Source organism: Zingiber officinale, chromosome 9B (assembly GCF_018446385.1).
Source record: "Zingiber officinale cultivar Zhangliang chromosome 9B, Zo_v1.1, whole genome shotgun sequence".
NCBI lineage: Eukaryota > Viridiplantae > Streptophyta > Magnoliopsida > Zingiberales > Zingiberaceae > Zingiber > Zingiber officinale.
This window is the reverse complement of record NC_056003.1, coordinates 116,503,589-116,528,124: the sequence shown is the minus strand read 5'-3', so window position 1 is coordinate 116,528,124 and position 24,536 is coordinate 116,503,589. Positions and strand designations below refer to the sequence as shown.

General features: G+C 38.0%; 4 protein-coding genes across 5 annotated transcripts; 2 read left to right on the top strand and 2 right to left on the bottom strand.

The window, feature by feature from the left end:
- Nucleotides 1-121: 121 nt before the first annotated feature.
- Nucleotides 122-3,298, top strand: LOC122023400 (protein MAINTENANCE OF PSII UNDER HIGH LIGHT 1-like). Its single transcript, XM_042581491.1, has 3 exons — nt 122-361; nt 2,501-2,635; nt 2,811-3,298. The coding sequence occupies exons 1-3, from the start codon at nt 173-175 to the stop codon at nt 3,099-3,101; spliced, it is 615 nt and encodes a 204-aa protein (XP_042437425.1). The 5' UTR covers nt 122-172; the 3' UTR covers nt 3,102-3,298.
- Nucleotides 2,253-11,606, bottom strand: LOC122023399. Of its 2 annotated transcripts, none has more exons than XM_042581489.1 (4): nt 10,617-11,606; nt 10,385-10,519; nt 2,793-3,130; nt 2,253-2,709 (listed from the first exon to the last, which is right to left on the bottom strand). In XM_042581489.1, the coding sequence occupies exons 1-3, from the start codon at nt 11,200-11,202 to the stop codon at nt 3,090-3,092; spliced, it is 762 nt and encodes a 253-aa protein (XP_042437423.1). In that variant the 5' UTR covers nt 11,203-11,606; the 3' UTR covers nt 2,253-2,709; nt 2,793-3,089. The 2 variants fall into 2 exon arrangements, with proteins under 2 accessions (XP_042437423.1, XP_042437424.1); XM_042581490.1 differs by having other exon boundaries at nt 2,253-2,706.
- LOC122023398 (1-aminocyclopropane-1-carboxylate oxidase-like) lies at nt 7,411-8,673 on the top strand. The gene is made up of 3 exons (XM_042581487.1): nt 7,411-7,587; nt 7,679-7,911; nt 7,992-8,673. The coding sequence occupies exons 1-3, from the start codon at nt 7,486-7,488 to the stop codon at nt 8,581-8,583; spliced, it is 927 nt and encodes a 308-aa protein (XP_042437421.1). The 5' UTR covers nt 7,411-7,485; the 3' UTR covers nt 8,584-8,673.
- A 4,672-nt stretch (nt 11,607-16,278) lies between the features above and the next one.
- LOC122023562 (probable NAD kinase 2, chloroplastic) lies at nt 16,279-24,471 on the bottom strand. Its single transcript, XM_042581723.1, has 8 exons — nt 24,048-24,471; nt 21,340-23,274; nt 19,380-19,501; nt 19,126-19,267; nt 18,823-19,044; nt 18,355-18,429; nt 17,113-17,214; nt 16,279-16,899 (listed from the first exon to the last, which is right to left on the bottom strand). The coding sequence occupies exons 1-8, from the start codon at nt 24,246-24,248 to the stop codon at nt 16,696-16,698; spliced, it is 3,003 nt and encodes a 1,000-aa protein (XP_042437657.1). The 5' UTR covers nt 24,249-24,471; the 3' UTR covers nt 16,279-16,695.
- Between the last annotated feature and the right edge of the window lie 65 nt (nt 24,472-24,536).

The following is a 24,536-nucleotide window of genomic DNA, read 5'->3' as shown; positions in this document are numbered from 1 at the left end:
AACTCAGAGTCAAGGGTCGTGATTGGTTAATTTAAATTATGTAGGGGTATTTTAAAATCTATTAATAAACTATAAGGTGCAAAATGAAAATAAATTTCGCAATTTAATCTGATTCCCGGAGTTTATTTTCCAGTCCACTAAATCTCGTCTCGTCTCGTCTCGTCTCGTCTTCATGGCGGCCGGCACCACCGCCCGGTCCATGGTCTCCGCCTTGCTCCCGCTCCCCTCTCAGAGTTTCTTGGGGAGGAATCCACGGAGGGGGAAGTGTGTCAGCACCGGGCTCTTCTTCTCCGCCGCCGCTTCTTCCTCCAGCCCCGACGAATCTGATTGCAATGCCGAAGACTGTGCTCCGGATAAGGAGGTATGCGTCTCCGCCTCCATCCCTTCCATTTCATCCTTCTCCTCGCCATCCGCCTTCTTGTTTTTGTGTATGCATCAACTCGCATGATTTGGATAAGTTTTCTTTGGTCACCAGAGAGTCGTTTTTTTTCTTTTTCCATGAGGATAGGGTTAAAATGTTGTTTTTTTTATCTGAGAAGGAAGTATGAATGTTCATGTCCTTGCCATGTCAATCCCAAGTCCTTAGATTTCTGTGCTTGCCATCCGTGTTCTTACTTTTTGCCCTAACTCAACTCCTTTTGCATACCAATTTCATGAGCCTTTGCAATGTATAAATCAATTCACATGCTTTGAAAAAAGAAGTTCCTTTTTTTTCCTACATAGTGATTCCCCTTTCATGATTCCGTAGGATCGAGGTTACTTACTTTTTGGTAGTAACTTTACCCATTGTGTAATTGTTACATTTTAGTTGATAATCTATTGATTTGTCTTTTATCTGGTAAGGATGCTCTTCTTTCCATCCATGCTTCTAGTTTTCCCCTAACTGTACTATTCCTTTTGCAAACTGTAATACTCCTATAGCAATTTAATAAACCTTTACAATCTATGAGTCAATTCACTTGCTATGAATGATGTTCCTTTTGTTTTTTTTTTATTTCTTTGATACTCCCCTTTCATTATTCAATTACAATAGGGTTCAAGTTATTTATTTCTTAGTAATCAGTTTTTTTTCTTGTGTAATTATTGTCTTTTAGATGGTAATATGTTAATGTTGTTTTTCTATCTGATGAGGAGGTAGGTATGTCCATGGCCATCCCATTTTTGATTCTTGTTCTTGCCATCCATGTTCTTAGTCGCTCTAGCTCAACTCCTTTTGCAAACTGTAATGCTACTATGGCTAGTTATCAAGCCTTAGTAAGGGCATCCACATTGGTTTGAACGTTAATATATGCTATCTCTTCAACTAACATGCCAGGTACTTACTCATTATATTAATACCTCCTTTTTATTAACACACACTCATATTCATTTTAACATTAATATTGATTATTTATGGGTCCCCTGTTCATTTATTCATCTTTAATTTTTATATCCAAAATTAATTTTGATTCATTTTTAAAATTTTTATATAAAATCCGCACATTAACGGCATTCAATTCTTTGAACGCGGTTAATGTGTGTTATAACACTCATTCACATTGGTTTGTAATACCATTTGAGTATTATAACACTCATATATTAATACTAATGTGGATGCTCTAATGTATAATTCAATTCGCATCCATTGGATAAAGGTTCCCTTTTTTGTCATTGGAGAGTCTCTTTTCTTGCTTCCATCAGGCAGGGTTCAACTAGTTTGCCTTTTGTCATTTTCTCCCCTTCTTGTTGCGATCCAGATGGGAATCTTTCATTTTGATGATCACTGACTACATTGCTATGATTACTTGAACTTGAGCATTCAAGTGAACGTGGATTTCCCTCAAATCTGTAGAAGGATTCTTGATATTTAGGGTTTCACTATGGATGATTTTTTTCTCTAGCCATTAATTAGTTCCTTCTTTCACTTGCAAAATGCTTTGTTAGTTTTATAAATAGTTCTAGTCCCAGTACCACACCGAAAGTTTGCAAGTTGACCAAACTCAAAATTATGTGTAAATGGTGACTATATATATGGATTATATGCAATAGTTAGGAATTGAGCTTGAAGTGGACGGACAAGAAATTCCTATGAGTTTAGATGTCTTTGCATCTACTGTTTAACAACAAGATCAGAATATATATTTAATATGTAGAGAGATTCCACAATTCTTATTTGATCATCTTTTGCTTTACGGGTCAAAGACTCAAAGTATTGGACAACTTAGAAAGAATCCATACAAAATAAATTAGTATGGCAAATGAACCTATAAGAGTTAGAAAATATCAAATTCATAATTTGATATTTGTAGTTGAATTGTTGTCTTAGTTTCAATGTTTTCAAACAGCTAGTAGAATTTACAGTAACACTTGCGTTTTCCAGTGCAACAGTAACTAAATTCTTGGCCTGATGTCATTGTAGCATTTCGGAATAAACATGTTATTCTTTTGGTTTCATCAAAGATGTGGTTTCTTTCTTGACTGGCAAGACAATTATCCAAGCAAAGCTTACATATTTTTGCAGGTTGGAAAGGTCAGCGTAGAATGGTTAGCCGCTGAAAGAACAAAGGTGGTAGGGACTTTCCCACCTCGAAACAAGGGCTGGACTGGTTATGTCGAGAAAGATACTGCTGGACAAACAAACATCTACTCGGTCGAGGTTTGCAATGTCTGCCTCTGTGTGGTAACCTTTTGTTCTTAGAAAGCCGGTAGTTATGCTGACAAAAGTTACTGCTGGACAAACAAATGCTCTCAGAATGCTTTAAGTACTGTAAGAAGTAAAACAATTATAAACATGAAATCGTTTTTCCTCTTACCAAATCTTTGTTGTCCAGCCAGCAGTTTACGTCGCAGATAGTGTGATAAGTTCGGGCACTGCTGGAATTTCAGTCGATGGAACTGGGAATACTGTGGCCATAACTGCTGGTGTAGCGCTGTTTTCTATCGCTGCAGCCTCCTTCATACTCGTTCAAGTTGGCAAAAATCAGCCACAAGTACCCACTGTCGACTATGCCGGACCACCTCTCAGTTACTACATCGACAAGTTCAAATCAGTGTCAATAGTTGAAGCTTCAGTACCACCAGCACCTCAAACCTCTTCTACTGCTGAAGCTTCAGCCCCCTGAACCGTCGACTGTAGAGGCTTCAACCTTGCCTGAGTCACAAATCACGAATGTGCTTTGTCTAAGCACAAGTGCAAGTAATGTTTCTCGATCAACGATGTGACTGAATGAGAGAGTAGTTCCTATAGGAACTGCAATTGCTATTGCTTTGCTGTGATTTGTAGCTTCTGTTAATGAATCTGATTGTGCTTATGTTTCTATACTTGTAATGTTATGTCCAAATTGAAATTGAGCATACACATTCTGTTAATAATTCTAAATTTGCCAGTGAGATCAAAGAAAGAAATCTTTGCTTGTAGCTAGGGCTAGCAATTGGTTTAAAACCGAACTGATTTAACCGAAATCGAACAAATTGTTTTATTTTTAAATTAGTCTAACCAACTAAATTTTTCAATAAAAATTGGTTCAATTAATCTATTAATTTGATAAAAACTGAAGCTTTTAATAATTATACATTTCTATTTATTTTAACTTTTTATTCAGCTAGTTTGCAATTAATAACTTAGGACATCTTTAATCTTTAATGGTTAGAGTTCTATATGAGAGTTTTATTTGAGCTTTTATGTAATTTCTAATATGTCACATTAAAAACATAAAAATCTATCACTTTTTTGGCAACCATCTTCTTATAATTTCTTTTAGAAACTACATTTTCAAAAAAAAAATACATTATTAATTACTGACCTCACTCATATGATTAATTTTGAAATGATTTAAAATTTTATTACTACTCTTAAACTACACATTTCAAATCTTACCTCTATAATGCTTAAAGTTTTTTTCTTCATCTTTTCCATTTCACAAATCTATTTAAAAATCTCCCATTGGAGATGCCCTTAAATTTCAACTCATTCAATTTATTTGGTTTGAAATCCAAGCCTAACTGAATTAATCAAAATAATCAATATTTTAAAAATCAAATCGAACTTTTAAATTTGTTCCGTTAATTAATTCAATTTAATCGAACCCTTGTTCACCCATACTTATAGCGATCTCATCTGGTCGATTATTTTAAGATGTTTTTTCCACCTTCAAAAGTCAGAAGTTTTGTAACTTGTGATGGTCTCTATCCTTGAGAATGAAAATGACAACCAACTCTATCCTCTCTTCACATAGGGAGGTATATATATATATATCTTTCTGTTCTCATACTAAACCTTTTTTTTTTTTTTTGTTTGGCTTAGACTCGAACAGAAATGTTATGTGCATATGGCCAAATATTAATAAGAGTTTGAGTAATGTGGTAAAAAAAAAAATGAATACATTCGTCTCCAGCGTCTTCGTTAATTTGTCCCAAGATCAACACGGAGGAGGTAAATCACGGGCGACTACTAGCCTTTGGAATAATGACTAGCACATAAGGGAAGTATTTACCTCGATTTTATCGAAATTCGAACCCCAAACCTCATTGTGGCAACACCTCATGTGCTAGCCACTAGACTCATCCGAGGGGACCAAGAGTTTGAGGAATGAGTACTATATTGTGTGTGAATTTCATCATAGGTCAAATAAAGATGGCGATCGAATAAACCTTCTTGAATATGATGTGATTTGTTTGTCACAATCCAAAGAGGTGACAATCGAATAATTTATGCCTAAACACACAAAGCAATGCTAAACACAACGAGTGATTGGCATTTGCAATTCAAGTCATACCGAACATAAGCCCGAATGTTAGGCCAAGACTTTGGTAGTTTAGCTCGTTTGATACTTTATTTTTATGGAAGATTGATCGCTAAGAGGAAGGATCGTAGAAGGAAGATAGATAAGAACTATTGATCTTTTTTTTTGGCCTACTTGTGAAGAAAAAAAGTTGTAAGAAGAAGATAAGGCATCTCCATTCCTCTCTCTAGTATCACTATCTAGTCATGGATTCATCCAAATAGCTAGCGACAATTACAACTTCCAAATATTCCTCCCAATTTGATCCCTCAACTTGTAATTAATGGAAAATATGTTTGGTGAGTCAAAATCTATCATTTTCATTCCACTTCCAAAATTTATTTGCCTTTTTCAAAATGGCCCTCCTGGTTTTAAAATTATCAAGATACCCTACAAAGTTTAAAGAATCCTATGCACTAACATCCTTAAATAACGAGGTGATTTTTTTAAAACCTGAACAAGGCCATGTGTTTGTGATTACATGATTTTTTATTATATCGATCAAATGACAAGAGTTTAAAACTCTTAGATAAATATGAGAGTGGGTTCGGTATTAGTTTACAGAATCATGATTCTATATAGAATTTAAGATATGTCCTTTTGGATAAGTCTCATCATTAGTTCATGAAGTGTTATCATTTGAAGTTTGGGGTTCGAATCTTGATAAAATCGAGGTAAATATCTCTCTTATGTGCTAACCACTATTACAAAGGCTAGTAGTCGTCCGTGATTTACCTCCTCCATGTTGGTCTTGGGATGGGTTAACGAGGATATTGAGGGCGAACGTATTCATCTTTTGCCACTATATAGGATCAATTTAATATTAGGATTAGATCGGTTGTGATTGGATCATAAAATCATACCATCCTATTAAAAATGTTTGAAATTTTATAATACATAATTAATAATTAAATTTTGTTTAAAAAAATATTTACATAAATAGATTATTAATTTTGCATATGTATGCATTATTACATATATAAATTTAAATTAACTAATAATTTAACTTACTGCAGCATAATAACACTCAATAATATTTATAATTTCATATCATAAAATAAAATAATATAAATTTTATCTACTAACATAATAACAATAATCATTCAACTTCAAGAATATTATATTGGTTAACAAAATGACTAAGTTTAAAGATAGCAAAGTAACTAATGTAGCGGAAACGATTAAAACCTTTGATTTAAATATGAGCGTCGGAAATAATCTTCTAAAAACTTGTTGATTCCACAAAATTCCACAAAATATCAAATAATATGTATAAAAAACCTTATTATTTTGGGAAAAAGAAATCATAAAATATTATTGATCAAAAACTAACTAAAAACAACTATACTGATGTTTAAATAGTCTCGGAATCCTAATCCTAACTTTGTAAAAGACGAAAATAACGTAAATTATAAATAGTCCACAATATAATAAAAAAAGATTTAAAATCTTTCGAACATCTAAAAGGTTTTAAATGATTGTTTTTAGGTCTAAGATTGGGCGATTACGAATTTTACCTAATAATTAACTGTAAATCTCTAAATAAATTTTGATTTGATATATTATAAGTCTCATGTTCAACCTGAGTCAAAAGTTAATTACTTTTCAAAACTTTTATTGATCCTATTCCGATTCTGCTACGATTCCACCGATCCTACTATAATTCCACTATAAAAATGAACTTGTAAGATCCAAGATCGATTCCTTGCTCCAATCGCCAGGATTGCAATTTTGTAAACATGATTTATATCATCAAAGACAATCAAACTCGCAATTAAGTGGTACCGTTCACCCAAAAATCCCTTCGGGGATTTCTGATAAGGGGTCGTTTCAGCGGTGGTGTCGGTCACTATAAAAAATTTACCCATACAGTTTTTTTTTCCCCTGGGATGGGTCTAGTGGCTAGCACATGAGGTGTTGCCACAATGAAGTCTGGGGTTCGAATCTCGGCAAAGCCGAGGTAAATACCTCCCTTATGTGCTAGTCACTATTCCAAAGGCTAGTAGCCGCCCGTGATTTACCTCCTCCGTGTTAGCCTTGAGACGGATTGACGAAGGCGCTAGAGACGAGCGTATTCACCTTTTTGTCACAACGAATATTTACTACTTCTATTGATTAAGAACTCAAATTTGTCTTAGATTGGAGCAATACCTATAAATGACACCCAATATAATTCTTAGGTGCTCACTAGAGGGTGTTTGTGAAGATAAATAACTATCAAGGGTAAAATGAACATTTTCATTTAAATACTAAAGCAGCCGAAATGCCAAACTTGCGAAGCAAGTTTGACCCAAAAAAACAGACAAAAGGCCAAGAAAGTGTTTTCCATATGATCAACATGTTCAAGATGTAGAATCAAAATCTTACTAGCTATCTATCGATGAGGAAACTTACTAGAAGAACATGAATTAAGGGGCATCGAAAAATAGGTTACCCTTTTTCCTCATTGAGCTAAACAAGACCATATTCTCCATAATTCATCACAATACAATCCATTGCGCAACTTGACCAAATCTAATTCTCTATCTTGATTCATCCTTTAAAGGAACTTCCTTGCTACTTCCTTAGATTGTGACACTACCCATCAAACCCCAAACCCTGCTCTATAAAACACCCCCTCACTTGCCATGAATTCCTCACACCAATTCCACAACTTCTCTAGTCGCGAAAGTTTCTTCGATCGTTGATTACATACATACATACATACATACATACATAAGGTCTTATGGCAATTCCGGTTATCAACTTCTCGAAGTTGGAGGGAGAGGAGAGGGCCAAGGCCTTGGCTCAGATAGCCAATGGATGCGAAGAATGGGGCTTCTTTCAGGTCTATGATACTACCATCTTTTCTTTTCCTTTTCTATACGATATAGAGGCTCTGTTCGATCTAGAACCGATAACCAACTATCGAATTGCAGCTCGTGAACCATGGGATTCCGGTGGAGCTACTGGAACGCGTGAAGAAGGTGTGCAATGAGTGCTACAAGAACCGGGCCGAGGGCTTCAAGACCTCTCGGCCTGTTCAGCTCCTCGACCGACTTGTTCAAGAAGAAGAAGAAGTCGAAAAGAAGAAGTTGGAAGATGTCGATTGGGAAGATGTCTTTGTTCTCGAAGACGACAACCAATGGCCTTCTCACCCTCCGCAATTCAAGTAAAAGAATGAATGAATTTGAATTTCGATGACAATTGTTCTTGAATTATTGACAAATTGTTTGATGGATGATCGATCAGGGAGACGATGAAGGAGTACAGAGCAGAGGTGAAGAAGCTGGCCGAGAAACTGATGGAGATCATGGACGAGAACTTGGGCCTCGAGAAGGGAACCATCAGGAGCAGGTTCACCGGCGGCGGCCACCTCCGGCCCTTCTTCGGCACCAAGGTGAGCCATTACCCGCCGTGCCCGCGGCTGGACCTGGTGGAGCTCGGCCTCCGGCCGCACACGGACGCCGGCGGCGTCATCGTCCTCTTCCAGGACGACCACGTCGGCGGGCTGCAGGTCCTCAAGGGCGGCGAGTGGGTCGACGTGCAGCCGCTCGCCGACGCCATCGTCATCAACACCGGCGACCAGATAGAGGTGCTCAGCAACGGGCGGTACAAGAGCGCGTGGCACCGCGTGCTCGCCACCAGCGACGGCAACCGCCGCTCCATCGCCACTTTCTACAACCCGGCAGCGCAGGCAACTATCTCGCCGGCGGCGGAAGCAACCGGCGACGGCACCGGCACGTACCCGGAGTTCTTGTTCGGAGACTACATGGACGTGTACGTGAAGCAGAAGTACAAGGCCAAGGAACCGAGATTTGAGGCAGTTAAAGCAGTTAATTAGTAGCTTATAATTAGTCACATAATTACTTATTATTATTGCTCTTATTGTTGTTATTGGTTTATAATTTAAATGGTGGTATGGATTAATAAATTACTGTTTGTTTTAAGAAACAGAGAGCAGTAAGAAGAAACTCAACTTAAATGAAAAGAAGACATACAGATTTGTTAGTTAAAACAAGCAGAGTCAGCTTCAGTTCCCTGATCACTTTTTCATTGCAATAATAAGAATGCCAACTTAGGCCAATCCTTTACAGTTTAGCTCGTTCGACACCTTTATTCTTACGAAATATCGATCACGTGAGAGGAAGGATCGCGGAAGAAAGATAAAGAGATAAGAACTATTGATCTTCTTTTTGATTTTTTTTCTGTTTTTACCTACTTGCAAAGAGAAAAAGTTGGAAGAAGCAGACAAGACATCTCCATACCTCTCTGGACCCCAAACACCCTGTGTCTCTTTATCAATTGGACGAGTCAGATTATATATTAAGAATGTAATACACATCATGAGGATGTCACACAGACATCTTGAGGATGCTTGATCGACGAAAAGACATAGGGATATGAGATATTTGAGACAGAGGATCCTACTAGAGATAGCATCACCAGTCATGTTCATCCAAATAGCTAGTGACAAGTAGAACTTCCAAATATTCCTCCCAATTTCATCCCTCCGAATGTAATTAATGAAACATATGTTTTGGTGAGTCAAAATCTATCATTTTCATTCACTCCAAAATTTATTTGTCTTTTTCAAAATGACCCTTGTGGTTTTAAAATTATTGAGATACCCTAAAGGAGGGCCTATTGTCTTAACTAACATCCTTAAGCAACGAGGTACTTAAGGTAGAAATTCACATTCATGCATTTGATATGAAAATTAAGTTAATATGGATTAGTCTAACTTAAGCATATTGTCAAACATCAAAAAGAGAAAAGTATTGGTACAATCGTCCTCAGGTGAAAGTTGACCAATTTAAATAAACTTGAATGAGTTTGAGCTTGAGTTTTGATGTTGAGACAATATGTTTAGAAAATATATGAAAAATATCAAGAATGTTAAGGCTGATCGGATATTTGACGATATATGAGAGGAAAGTCAAGTAGGTCATAGAGAACCCGATACTTAATTGGTAAATTCCTAACTCGAGGGTTAAGCAAGGATAAAGTCCTAACTAAAGATTAGGTAAGACAAAGTCCTAACTCGAGGGTTAGGCAAAGGTAAAGTCCTAATTGGAAATTATGCAATGTAATATCCAAACTCGAAGGTTAGGCAAAAGAAAAATCCTAACTACAGTTAGGCAAAAAGAAGTCCAAGTGGGACAAAGAGGACCGCACGTTAGCAAGGCAAGTCCTAACTCGAGGGTTAGGCAAAGAAAGTTTAAGTGGGTCAAGGAGAACTGTACGTTAGCAAAGAAAAGTTCTAACTGTAGTTAGATAAAAGGAAGTCTAAGTGGGTCAAGGAGGACCGCACGTTGACAAGACAAGTCCTAACTTGAGAGTTAGGGAAAGGAAAGTCCAAGTGTGTCAAGGAAGTCCACAGGTTGACAAAGGGAAGTCCTAACTGAAGTTAGGCAAAAAGAAAATCCAAGTGGGTCAAGGAGAACCGCACTTGGTGATCGGAAGTCTAACAGAAAGTTGACAAAGTCCAAGTGGGTCAAAAGTTGATCAGGTACATGGTGCGAAAGTCACAACAGGTCACGGTTGACCGGAGGTTGGGCAAAGGAACCTTAAACTTAGATTAAGCAAGTTAGGGTTAAGCAATCAATTGGGTATGATCCTGTCGAGAAGCTGAGAAGACGGACCTGCCGGTGTGACGTGTCTGGAAAGTTGACCGCATCCCCATGACCAGGTTGATGAGTTGTCTCCTGTGTTGACCAAGTCGTCCGATGTCTTCTGGTCAACAACACCTGCAACCAGTGACCAGGTTGCCCCGATCTCTGGTACCTCGATGATCGAGGTGGGTCCCGCGAATATATAAACATCCACATAATAACAGGACAATAAAATAAGTACAAAATGAATACGGTGACGTACCCTGGCCCCGGGGGGGCGCCCTCGGATGGATGGATGAGCTGGTCGCGGTGCTGATCGAGTCACCGCAGTCGTGAGGAGTAGGTAGATGCCTGCTAGATGAGTAGCTGGCTCCGGTGGCTAGAAGCTGGGCGCGATATGGATCCGCAAGACAATGAACGGTCCAACTATAACCTTGGCTCGCAGGCCGGCATGCAACAGTGGCACGAAGGCCGAACACACTCTCGGCTCGCAGACCGGAATATAGGCATAGTGCGATACCTGAGCCCTCGGAAGGCGACTGCTCGGAGGGTGGCGATGCTGCCCGGAGGTGTCGGCGGCTACTGCAGTGGCTACAAGAGGTGACGGCGGACGCCGGAGTAGGCGGAGACGGCGACAGCCGCTGTAGACGATGGGGACAGCCGCTAGAGGCAACTGCGCTAGCCATGGCGACATCGATCGCTGTAGACGGCGCCGGATGTCGGAGGCGCTGGCCGCCAAAGATGGTTGTGGCAGTGGTCGCCCGAGACGATGGCGTTGGTGGCCGGAGACGGCGGCGGCAGTGGCTGCAGCGGGAGGTGCCGGTGGCGGCAGCCTCTAGAGAAAGCATGTGGCCTGAGGGAGGCGCTGGCGAACGTCTGGAAGCCACTGCCGGCTGAGGCACTCGCAGCCGGCGGTGTGGGAGAGAAGCTGCCCCCTCCCTGTTCCGGTGAGGAAGGAGAAGGCGGCGTCGGCGGTGGAGAGGATGGCGTCGACGTGTGGGGCGGCTCCGGCGAGTAAGGGACAGTGTCGTGCGGGGAGGAGGCTGTCGGCGTCCGGCTTGGCTGATGTCATGGGCAACACAAGCAGCTAGGTCCGGGCATCCTCCTCCTGGCGGCGGAAAGAGCACGGAGGAAAAAAACCTCTTTTCTGCGTGAACAGTGCCAACCTTTAAACACAACCCTACTCCTCCCAAAAGACAAAACTGCCCCTCTCTTTCTCCCTAATCACTCCTATACCCCAAGCTCTATCCGCATCAGGGTAATTAATTGGGTCAAGTCAATTGAAAGTTGTTTGTCATGAGAGATAAGAATGCCTAAATCGATTAGACAATCGATTAGCTAATCGATTGGGAGCCTAGATCACGAGCACAGAGAAATGATGAATCAATTGGCCAATCGATTAAGCAATCGATTGGGGAGTTATTTTTGTCGTGAGAAATTTAATCAATTAGGTAATTGATTGAGAAGAATTCACAAGCATTAGATAATTAATTGGGAGAATCAAAAAAGAGTTATTACGAGGTTTAAACGGCTTGATTTGTTCGGATCTGATGTGACAATCGATTAGGGGTAAGGTCGATCGATCGGGAGCTGTAGTCTGTGAGATAAAAGATGTTTCTTCGAAGGATTCAACTTCTTCTTCTTTTCCATTCTTCACTACTAGTTCTTGGAAGATTCTGAGAGCAGTGTTGCTGCATTTTTTTAATCTACAAGAGACATTTCAAGCAACTGAAATGAGTATCGAGAGCATCGATGAAGGGAGAGCAACATCAGAAGGAAACAACACTACAGGGGGAGCTTCAGATAATGAGATCGACAAGGTAAGTCAAGTACGGTCTCTACCTCCTGACCAGTTATTTAAATTTATTAAAATTTTCTCAAAAAAATTTCTTGTCAATTAGAAAATGATAACAAAAAAATTATTAAAAAAATAATGAGTTAAAAGGAACTTTAGTAATATCTTGTCGATTAGAAGATTTCGACAAATTAAAAATTGAAAACAAAAAATTGAAAGTAAAAATAGAAAATTTAAAAAATTATGCATCTTCGAATATAGCTATTTCAAATTTTAAAAAATTAAACTCACACTTTAGATGTCATAAGAGCCCAATTAGAAGAATATCACAAAAATATATTCCGATTTTTTTTTTTTGATTAATCCGATAGAAAAAAATCTATATTGGATTATAAAATCGTGCTTAAATTAAATTTTTTTATGCTACTTTTGAATTGATTTAATATTTGATGTTTGCTTAGAATTATCTAAATATTTTTTTTTATAATTTTTGTTTGAAATTAATTAGACATTGAGTTTTTTGTATAATTTTTTTTTTATCATTGTATTAATTTTTATAATTTTTTAACAAAAATCATAATGTTCAATTTAAAAATATTTAGTAGTGCTATTTTTTTGTAAAATGTATTTTTCTATTAACATTTATCATATTCTCTATTTAAGAAAGTATTTTCAAATTTTTTCAATAGTTATTAAATTTTCTTCGAATTATTTATCGAAATACTAATTTTTAACATTAAAAATTCTCAAAGATTGAATTTTTGAAAATTTATTTTTTCTATAAAAATACTTGCTCCATTACATTGTTCGAAAATTTTTCAAGATTTTTTAAACTTAGAAACTATTTTTTAACAATTTTTAAAGAAAAAAAAATATATAAAAAATAATTTATTATTGTTTAAATTAATTTCAATTTTTCATGAAAATTTAATCACTGGTTTATGATAAGGCTATTTAACCGTTATAAGAAATTTTCATAATTTTTCCACAATTGACTACAAGTTATTTTCACAGTATACCCCTATTTTTAATGTGATCAAAGGGAAAAACTTAGAGGTTAAGTCTAGGGAGGGGGTACTGTTGGATCGAGTCACACGTGAGAGAGGGGTGAATCACGTGGTTTTGAAAAACTGACCTTTTTCATTTTTAAGAACTCAGTACGCAATGAAAAATTACAAGAAAAGATAAAAATAGAAAAGCAAGTAAAAGAATACGCGCTCGGTTTTACTTGGTTCGGAGCGTTTCGCGACTCCTACTCCAAAACCCAAGTTCCACAAACCTATCGATGGGTAATCCACTAAAATACCTTTTGCGGTACATCCGAAAAAGGAAATCGAGTACACAAAAAGATGAAACAAGTACAACACCCTGCACTTATCCTATTTCAAATAGTTAAATGCACAAATTACAGTTCGTTACCCAACACCTTTGAAAATTGTTAGCTTAGGCTCAGTGTCGGTCGATTCCTTGGCAGTAGTCGTCTGCAACAGCGTCATAGCAGAGTCATAGCAGTAGACCGGAGCAGTCGAAACCTCAATCAGATGCGTAGAAGCTTGTATGTTAGTAATTGTAGAAGCTTTGGGCGAGCAGTCTTAAATAGAGTATGGAAGATGCCTTCAATCGGCATTGAAGGTGCCTCCAATTGAATAAAGTTTATCCCGCAAATGTTGTCTTATCTATTTCAATTGTCAAACTCTGTCCTTTGGAAAGCGCCTTCCATGAATAGTACGAAGGCGTCTTCATCTGTTTGAAGGCGCCTTCGGATACTATTCAGCCGAAGGCAAATTTGCTCCTCTGTCCTACAAAACAACGTTAATCCAATAAATCAAATAATGACTTGCAAGACAAGTGTTAGCACAATACTAAGCAGTAGTAATTAGTTCCTATCCACCAAAGACACAGAACTAGGCAAGGTCTCAGATTAGGGATCCGAAATGAACCTAAACTGGACCGACGCCTACTGCCCCCTCAACCGGGACGCACCCTCACTTATTCACTCTCCTCCAATGACTTACATTTACCTACCAGTTTGCCAGTTGTCTGGTCTACAGATCCAACTGGACTTCCTGCCAGATATCTGGTCGGCCCATCAGCCTATCTGGACTTTGCACCAGTTATCCGATCAGCCCGTTGACCTAGCTGGACTTCACACCAGCTATCCGGTCGGGCCGTTGACCTAGATGGACTTTCTGCCAAATATCCGGTCGACCCGTCGACCTATTTGGACTTCTCACCAGATATCTGGTCAGCCCGTCGACCTATAGGGTTAACTCCTGCACACTTGGTAAAGTGGTTAAATCACAATTATACATAACTTAACTTATTTGTCATTCATCAAAACCTTAGTTAGACCGTTATTATAAACTGCACCAACAGGTACATCTTTATTTTTGCATAATTACAAAATGTATATTTATTACCTTACTGTTATTTGTTTTTGATTTTCTGTAACTTAACTTAGATTGCTCACATAAAAAGGGGGAGATTATAAGTAACCTGTGGTAGTTTTGATGTGATCAATCAAATCAAAATTAGGTCATGTTGTCTTTTGATGTCTTGTGTATAAGTGTGCAAGAACTTAGGAGCACAAGAAGTCGAGCAAAAGACGCAGTTAACGAGGACGACACGGGAGAGAGTCGACGAGCTCGATGCGTTCGAGGCACGAGAAATTGCGAAAGAGTACGCTGGCAGACAAGAAAGAGATGCGCGATATTTCCGAGGGACGAGAAGCAAGAGAGAAAAGTTACTCAAGAAGGCCGGAAAATGGTTTCAGGTAGCCCTATTCAGGATGGTCAAAATTACCCAAACGAGCGGAGCTAGAACGGAAGACCTGGACGAAAAGTCAACCTGAAGTTGACTGTGGTCCGGGCGCCTGGAGTCCAAGAGCCCGGACTAGTTTGGTCCAACTGGGGCGCCTTGGCCAGGCGCCCCTTGTGAAGGCGGTCTGGGCGCTTGGAGCTATTCCAGGTACCCGGACTAGAGAAATTTATCTAGATTGAGCTGTTGCGATCTGTTGCGCCGTGGATAAAGTTTTATCCACACCTCAGCGCCCAGAACCCTTCCAGGAGCCCGGAGTAAGGGTATAAATACGACCCTGACCTTAGTAGGCAATACAACACTTGTAAACAATCTTCTCTTCTGTTCTACTTTGTGATCTAGTGTTTTAACTGATGTAAGAGGCTCTTCCGTCAGAAGGAGATTTAATAGTGAGCTTTCGACGTCTTGGACTAGCAATCTTTTGATTGTAAACCAAGAAAAAGATCTGCCTCTACTTTCTTTTTAATTAGTTTACTATTAAATAAGTATGTCTTAATTTAGTTTGAAAAGTCGAGAAAAATATTTTGTTTATTTTATATTGTGCAGGATAATTTACCCCCTCTGTCGGCCGCAAGAGACCAACAGAGCATGTGCACTGTATGGATCCTTGGATTAGTCATCTTAAGGAAGTGGATAACAAATAAATCCTAATATTAACGATTACTTCGAATTTCCCATTGCAAATTATCATCAACGAAGCGATTGGAACTAATCATCTCTCACCCCCTCTAGCGCCCAAAGTGTCCTAACAAGTGGTATTCAAGCGAGGTTACTCTTCATTGGACTAATCACCAAGATAGCAACGAGCTAGAGGAAGAAAAAAAGGTTGAGGCTTGAAGCCCTAATTTCAACAACTTGAAAACTTATTTTCAAAAGAGCTCAAGCTCAAAAATGGAATGTCAAGATAGATTCGAATACGATATCCGTGTACCTTCACCATTTGAAATTGGAAGCTTCACAAGCACTAAGTTAAGCACCTCCATCGTTGTGATCACTTGTTCATTGCAATAAGAAGAAAGTCAACTCAAATGAAAAGAAAAGTTACAGATTTGTTAGTAAACAATTACCTGATCACTGTGATCACTTGTTCATTGCAATAAGAAGAAAGTCAACACAAATGAAAAGTAGATACAGATTTGTTAGTTAAAACAAGCAGACAGCTTCAGTTCCCTGACCACTCTGATCACTTGTTCCTTGCAATAAGTAAGTCAACTTAAATGAAAAGCTGAGATACAGATTTGTTAGGTTAAAACATGCAGAGAGCTACACTTACCTGAAAAGAAAATGACAACAGATAGTTGACCAGCCATTGTAGTAGTTCCAAATCGGGTTTTCTTGAACTCCATTAATTGTTGATCAACATGATTCTGCTGTGATGAAGATTATGAACTATAGATAATTCAAACTTCCAACAGAAGTTTGAACAAGGCTGAAGAGAAAACATGATCTCTTTGTTATCTTACATGGAAGTATACAACTAACAGAATTCTCGGTGTATTAACGAAAAAAAAGTTTCAGGAACGATGCCTTCTCGAAGGAGTAATCAGTGTAGAAGCCCAACAAAATCTTCATGATGTTCACGACTTTGAGCATTAGGCATCATGATGGTTTGTACTATGTACAGACGTAGCAGAGGTCTTTGAAGGTCGTTGCTCGAGTTTGGAAGGGAGGTATAGTATGTACCGATGTGTAAGCTATTTGGGGTCAGGTGGGGGTTAAGCTCTCGAAGTCATAGTGCCTTCTGAACCTTCCGTTCGTTCCAGTTCAAGCATCGAATCAAGCTATGGAACCAATCTCCTGTCTGATCAGATTTATTTACAGTTGGGAGTGGGTGTTGGCTCATTGCTATACGAACGGAATCTCCTCTAGAGAGTTGCTGTCGTCTTTTGCCGTCAAACGAAACCCATGCGTTGTTTCTCGCGTCTTCAGGAATCTGGTAAGACGTTGCAGATTAGTAGGCTGACAAATGCATCAGTAGAAGGTATAGAATCTACTAATAATTCTCTTTGTGAGTTTTACTTCCATGTATATTGTGACTCAACTACATAATTTAGCTAAATTAACCAGTCTTGCCTCTTAAGTCAAATCTGAAAGACTTCACAAGATAATCGCGACACTACAAGGAGAAATTTAAGACGAATCTCACCTTCATCTCTAGCTGTGCAGAATCAGGAAGTATGACGGGCCTAAATGAAAGAGAATGCGGACAAATCGGAGTAAATAGCATGCACGGAACATTTGGGTGGACCTGCAAGTTACAACAGCTATCTCAGCACACAGTGAAATCGAAAAGAAATGAAAATCTGACAAACCGCTACGAACACCATTAACGATCAACAAATGAATTCAAGTCAGAATGATTACATGTTTTCAAATGCCTAAAGTTTGTAAGTTCTATCTTGCTATTAATAATGAAGAACCATTACAGCAAAGTCCAGAACAGATCATTTTGAACACCGAAATTAAATACATAGTAATTTCCGAGATCTCCAAGTCTATAGGGATTAGACAAAGCTCATCTGACAAACAATATCTTGTTAAATATTAACAAACATAAAGCCATGGTAAAATGGACCTCAAACAATCGAAATTCTATATCAATTGCAATACAAGAGAACTAAAGTCAGAAGCAGGCCTAATCTAATGACTTTGTTATTATATGGTAAAGCAAATACATTCAATCTGTTGCTCAAACAAGACAAGGGTAAAAATAGAATATCATGGATAAAACGATCTTTATGCCTCCATTAAATATCACATATGAACTTTGGATTTCTCAAACAGATTTGGTGTCTTGGAACATCATAATTTTTACTCTTCTTTCCTGCCATTGATTCTGAAGAATGTTTTATTTCAGGTAAGGTCTACTAAGAAGCTACAATAGTCATATTTATGCCTGAACTGCATAGCCTTCATGAGTTAGGCGATGATATAAAGTGAAATGAAAACTAAGGACAAGGTAGATCGTCCTTATTGTGGAATGGATTAGCAGTATTGGAGTTCACTTACTAGAAAAACTAAAATAAAAATAGAAGAGAAAGAGGATCAAAACAACACCTTGACATATTAAAATTACAAACATTATTGTTATATTGTTGTGTGTATGTTAAAATAACTAAAGTTTTACAATAAAATCTATTTAATCAGGTAGATAAAAACTATTTTAACTATTTCTGGTTATGCATAGTTTCTGAGTAGCAAACAAAGTTACTTTCAAGTTCAAACAATCCAAATACTCATATTGTCGTAGTGTGATCCTGACTATTTGGCGTTGGGTCAAACAGTTCAAATATTGAAAATAAATAAAACAGGAAAATTTTAAAACTATGATGAACATACATCGATGAGATAAAATTGTCCATAAAAAGGTATGGATAAAGTTACTGACCATGGACCCCCCAGCAGCTGTTGAGTAGGCTGTGCTTCCAGTTGGTGTGGCTACTATAACCCCATCACCTTGTACCTATGATAAATTAGACAAAAGTTAAACTAGTTCTCTAGTACAACAGCATGAAATTCTGAAAATAAGTTTAAAACAACATAGAATGTGCATGGGCAGATATTAGGTTCATCTAAAAGAAAATGTAGCTAACAAGGTTGGTGTATCTTAATTCGACCAAATGAACGATCTATCAGGATTATTTCCAATATAACATAATAGGCAAAAACACTTCTCATGGAGTATTTAACACTTTCTCAGACAACATGAAATAAGCTATTAGGACAAATAATATGCTCATGACAAATGACTCAAGGAAGAGTAAGAATGTGAACAAGATCCTATTAAAAGATATAATTATAGTAATAAAGTAATTGTCCAATATATAAGATCTACGATGCATAAAAGGTACAGTACTTTGGTTATAAGATGATTATGCTCATAACACTCGACTTTGCAAAGGTATGGGTTAGAACCACGGTCGACTACTACTTCATTTAGAACATCGAACACTTTCCCAGGAACCGCCTTTCCACTGCGAAATATTTCACATCGCAAACGCATTCGAAGAGTAATATAGACTCCTACTGTGTTGTTCCCATAGATAATCGCTCTTAAGTCTTGTTTGTGCTCTTCAAACTGCAAGAAAAACAATCTAATATCATCACAAAAGGGGCCTAGTATGGAGAAAATACAATCAAAACTGGAGGAAAGACATACAGGATGGGATGTGAGGAATCCAAGAGACCCCAAATTAAATGAGACAACAGGAGGAACTGCACCTCTAAATAAGTTTGAAGCATGTAAAATGACACCATCACCTCCCAAACAAACCACAAAATCAACTCTCTCATGAAGGTCACTGCATGATTCCAAGATATGTGAGAACATCTATACATCTGGCAATATGCTCAGAAATCTGTTCGTCATCTGATATTAACATCTGGTAATATGCTTGGAAATATATTCATTACCTGGTATTTTGATTATAGAAGGTCTGCACAAAACCAAAACCAGGGATCCTAGCAAATACATCGTGCACATCAGGCTCTACAAGAACATTCATTTTCTCTTGATGGTAAAGAAACAAAGCAACCTGCATTTTCCAAAACAGAAGATATGTAATAGAAAGACAAGATAAAATAAATCTGTTCATAGGATGGTCTAAATTTCAAACATATAAATATAAAGACAAGAACTAGAATAGAAGTTCTTAAGAAGCATCCATTGCACATTCAAAAATGAGTATTCTACAAGAAAGCAAGTTGAAACAGAGGCTGGAGAGATAAGAGTAAAAAATTCACTAACCAGATAAAACTTTTCATTTTTGCATATTTGTTAATAATGTGGTTAGTAACATGGAAAATAGAAAACTTGAAATGGAATAAGTGACTCCCACGGTTGTCATTCAAAAAACAGAATGATTTCTATTGTTGTTCAGACAAATGTCATCTTATTCTCATTCTTACTATAAAGTGAATCAACAAAAGACCAATGCCAGTCGCAACTACTTGAAGTTGCCTACCTCTTGTCCAGCCATTTAACTCTCGGTTGTGTTGGCCCCAACTACCGGAATCACCTACATGAATATCATCTCTTAAGATGTATATGCTTATTGTCAAGGCCTAGCGCAACCCTCAACCTTTTCTAATCTTATCATGTTGATCTCTATGCAAGTCTAAATCACCTGTTAAATATTAAGCAAAATGGCTAACTAAAACACAACTGTCAAACAGAAATCAACTTAAAAACCAAGCTAGGATCTAATAATGATTCAACCTCATGGATTTTATATCAAAAATAAAATCATACGACTGCTAAAGTAAGACTCGATATTTGTATAAAGAATTTGATTAAAAAAAATTAAGGAACTTATATAGTTATAGAAAAAATCAAGAGCCCCAACTATTTATGGTCGGCTATTAGATCTAATTCGGTTATTGGATTAGAGTGTGTGATTGCAAAATCTTCAATTTAACAAGTATTTTATGAAATTATATTTCACCTTTATAATTGACATATATATTAAAATTTAATTTTCATTAAGTTGTGTTTGTCCCAACTCCCAACTATTTGGAGTTGTCTACATGAATTTATCCCCTCATTGAGCTCTATGCAAGGAAATAATGCTGACCGTATTCAAATTAATTACGTCATATTTTCTTTGAACTCTACCTACCCCTTTAACCTTCTACTCTAATCAATTCGACTATTTTAATTATCAAATTTATCAGACACCTTTGACTATTTCACATATTAACATTCATTGTCTAATATTATTATAAACATTGCAAACATTGCAAGTGCTCACTGCATATGATAAAGCATAACTAAAACCTTCATTAGTAATTGACAAATAAAATGTAAATCGTAATGTGTTACATTTTCATATTGCAAGTAGTGATTTCTATCGATGAAAGATAGTGACCAAATTAAAAAGAGTTCAATTTACAACTTAAAAAGCATTTTCAGGTAGAAAAAAAAACTTCATAGATGGTATGGAATTGGCCTGCTTTCAATACATGTTCAACTTTAAATGTATATGTAAATGTAAGTACACTCCAGTAAGTTAAGATTATTGGAATTGAAATCCTATCTATGAATTGGGAAAGGTCCATAGGATTAGATTATGTTCATAAGGTCCCGACCAAATTCCCATCCTAGACGGGAAGGATGCAGATAAATTAATCATTAGTACTTATAATAATAAGAACCAAGCATAATAGTGATAGCATGTGCAGCCCCTCCAATAACCCTGCAAATAAGAATGCAGAGAACATACCTCAAATTTACAAATGCCACTGAACTTTATTCTTACAATTTTTGAGTTCCTCATTGTATTTCATGTATTATCTAATCAAAAGGTCAATTTCTTAACATAATATTAGTCTACAGCATAGCAACAGAAATAAAAATAAAACCAGTGACAAGTACCTCTTTGGCTTCTTCCATAAGTGCCTTCCCTAACTTCTTTAACAGTAGCACAGTCTTTGGAGGAGACTTCCACATGAGCATTTGTTGTTGGGTGCTTGGATGTGTGAAAGCCAAAGATGATTCTGTTACCTTTTCCCTGGTGCAAGAAAACCCATCGGTACGTACCAGATACATCTCTGCTTTTCTTCTTGATTGAAGCCGAACTACACCAGTAGCTGAAGCACACATATCTCCACCAAGAGCCAAAGCATTGTCGTCCATCTCCGAGGAATTTTTAGCATCTTTCCTTTTTTCTTTTCCCCCAGTGATACTTAAAACTTGCTCACCATTACTATTGTTCGCATTTCTTATAGCATTAGGTTCAGTAGTTGCAGTGCCTACCCATTTAGGATAGCCATCCACATCAGCTGCAGTACTGATAGGTTTTCCATTTAGGCCAGTGGTGGTACTAATGTTAAAATGGAGGTTACCATCAGTAGGTTCTGCCTTTGGAATTTGAGACTGAATTTGAACTGGTAACTTGAGACCCTCTGAAGCTCCATTAGCTTGATCCCTTAGTTGAGATGGCACACTTGTAACTGATAACATTGTAGACTTCTTCTTTAGATTATTCATATAGGTTTTTGGAGCAAACTCACTACTTCTGAAAAATGTGATCATTTCTTTCCTTGATAAAATGTTGCATGTAGGAAACTGTGACCTAAGAGGATCGCTGCATATAGAGAAGTTGGAGCTTATGTTTGCATTAGCATCATAATTTCGTTGTTCTGATTGTGAGTTATCTATTAAAACAACCTCGCGGTTCATCTTTTCATGCTGGTTTTCAACTGCTGGAGCTGGAAAACCTTGATTTTTGTTACCAATAAACACATCTGATGAAGAATGCAGAATGAGGTCATCTCTTAAAGATGTGTTTTCCTTAGACAATGGTAACATAGGATTATGTGGGTTTAGGCTTTCCTCTTCTGTTGTGTTTTTCCATGCTTTTCCATTCATGTTAGAGTGGAGGGTTGAAACTGAAGAAGACCGTGTTATATACTGCCTCCACCTTGAAATCATGGCAGAAGTTCTACCGACACCTTCCCTGCTATGCAGATAGATAGGCCTTTGATTTGGATCTTCAACTAACGTAGCAAACTGTTCAACCTGTTCTACCGAAGGAGCAGTCCCAACTTCAACAGGTAAATTTATCAACTCTATCTTTCCATGTGAAATGGCTTTTTGAACAGTATCTAGGTAGTATTCATCATTGGATGCCTCTTCCCTCAAATTTACAATTGTTTTAAATCCTTTCTCCAACAACCATGTCAAACCCTCGACTGTTAGTTGACCACCCCGCCAAAATGCTATCTCAGAATCTTCCAACACGCTGTCCTCTTTCCTAGTGGAGAAGTATACAGGACCCCAGTTGGCAAAAATTGTTGGACAAGGATAGCCATCAGGGCGTGCAAATCCAGCATCATAACATACGTTCTTCAACCTTTGCAGTCTCCTCAAGATATCAATGCTGCGATCATCAATGGGTGTAAAAACACTTGCAAGAGCAACTTGCAAACTCTCACAGCACTTTTTCATTTCACTCCTGAAAGCAGCAAGTGGCGGAACCTTACCATCCAAAGTAGTAATATCTGAGACCTTGAATGAACTCATGATAGATGACCTCCCTGACAAGACATCTGCTCTAGCTCTATTTAGTAATGCTAACATGCAGCCAAGTATTGCGACTATCTTGTCTTCAAGCATGGGCATTTCCTCAGAAGGGATATCATAAGGAACAGCACATACTCCAGTTTCTGCATTGCACAAAGTGCCCATTATAGCAGAATGCAATTGTTCAGCAGCTCGGAAGATCCTACAATATGCCTCCACTTCAGCAATGTCACCGGGTACAGGACCAATCCACAGCATTTGAGATACATCTTGAGTTTGAAAGGTCTACAGCTTAAAAATAAGGCTATTTAGCCACATAAATGATCAAGAGCCAATGAGATATACCATGAACTTGAAAGGTAAAGTTTCATGACTGCTCCCAAACAAAGTTTATAAAAACAAGAATGTATGACTGCTTTGGAAATTGGAATATCTAATCACCTCCAGTATTTTTTTATTTTTCAAAAGAAAATATCCCTATTGATGGCATAAGTGGAAAAAAAAATGAAGATAAGGTCAAAGAAACAATATTCGCCAATGGAGAACTGATCTAGACCAAGAGCTAAGAAATGAGAAATAGAGGCATAATTAAAGAAATAAGAGCAAACAAAATTTGGCATATACACCATTTAGAGGGGTTTACAACATTCTATCTTATAGATGGGAACCCGCCACAAGCAACACTCATGTAGCAATTCACGAAGCAAACATGTCTACTACATATAAATATGTATATATATTTTCAGAAATCTGTAACAAAAATCATTGCAAAAATAATTTTCTTGGATAATAAACTTATTCATCGAAGTTTGACTGCAAGTACTTTATTTTCTGGGTAGGCACCATGCAAACGATATGAAAGTAAGCAAGGCAAACCAATAAGCAGATATTGATCAATTCCAATTCCAATTCCAAAAGGCATTGCACACTCCAGAATCCAGATGCAAAACCACATATCAAAAACGAATAAGGAGAAGCACGAAGAACCTCCGCCGGCGATTACAGACCTAATCCGGAGACCAGAACACGAACCCTTTACTGGAGAAATCAGATCAAACCTGAGAATCCAAACCGATCGGGGAAGAGAAGAACTTAGAAAGCCGAGCTCGAGCAGAGACCGGCAAGCGACCGCGGCCAGTGCATCGCCACCGTCCGACCTTCGCCGATAGGCCCCCGATGCAACCTCCACGGCCGGTGCCCCTCTCGCCCTGAAGAAGGCAGAGGTTGACGGGCGCTCCGGCCGAGCAGATCGCCAGCATCCAGTCAAATGGAAAAAACCCCTTCCGATCAGCTCAATTAGAAGGCCCTGTGGGATTCGCAGCGAGATTGAGCGCCACCATCGACGGAGGAGAAAAGGAGGCGGGATTGGCACGGGGGAGGTTTGGATTAGCGCAGGGTGTGGTCCGCGGAGGCCGACGTTTGCGTCTATGGAAAAAAGAGTCCGCTGCGCCTTTGGAGATAGCGACTCGAGTATTTTATCCGTTGAAGGCAAATAAAGCAGTAGGGATCCCGCAGTTTTGTGAAGTGGACATGAGTTTTGGAAAGTC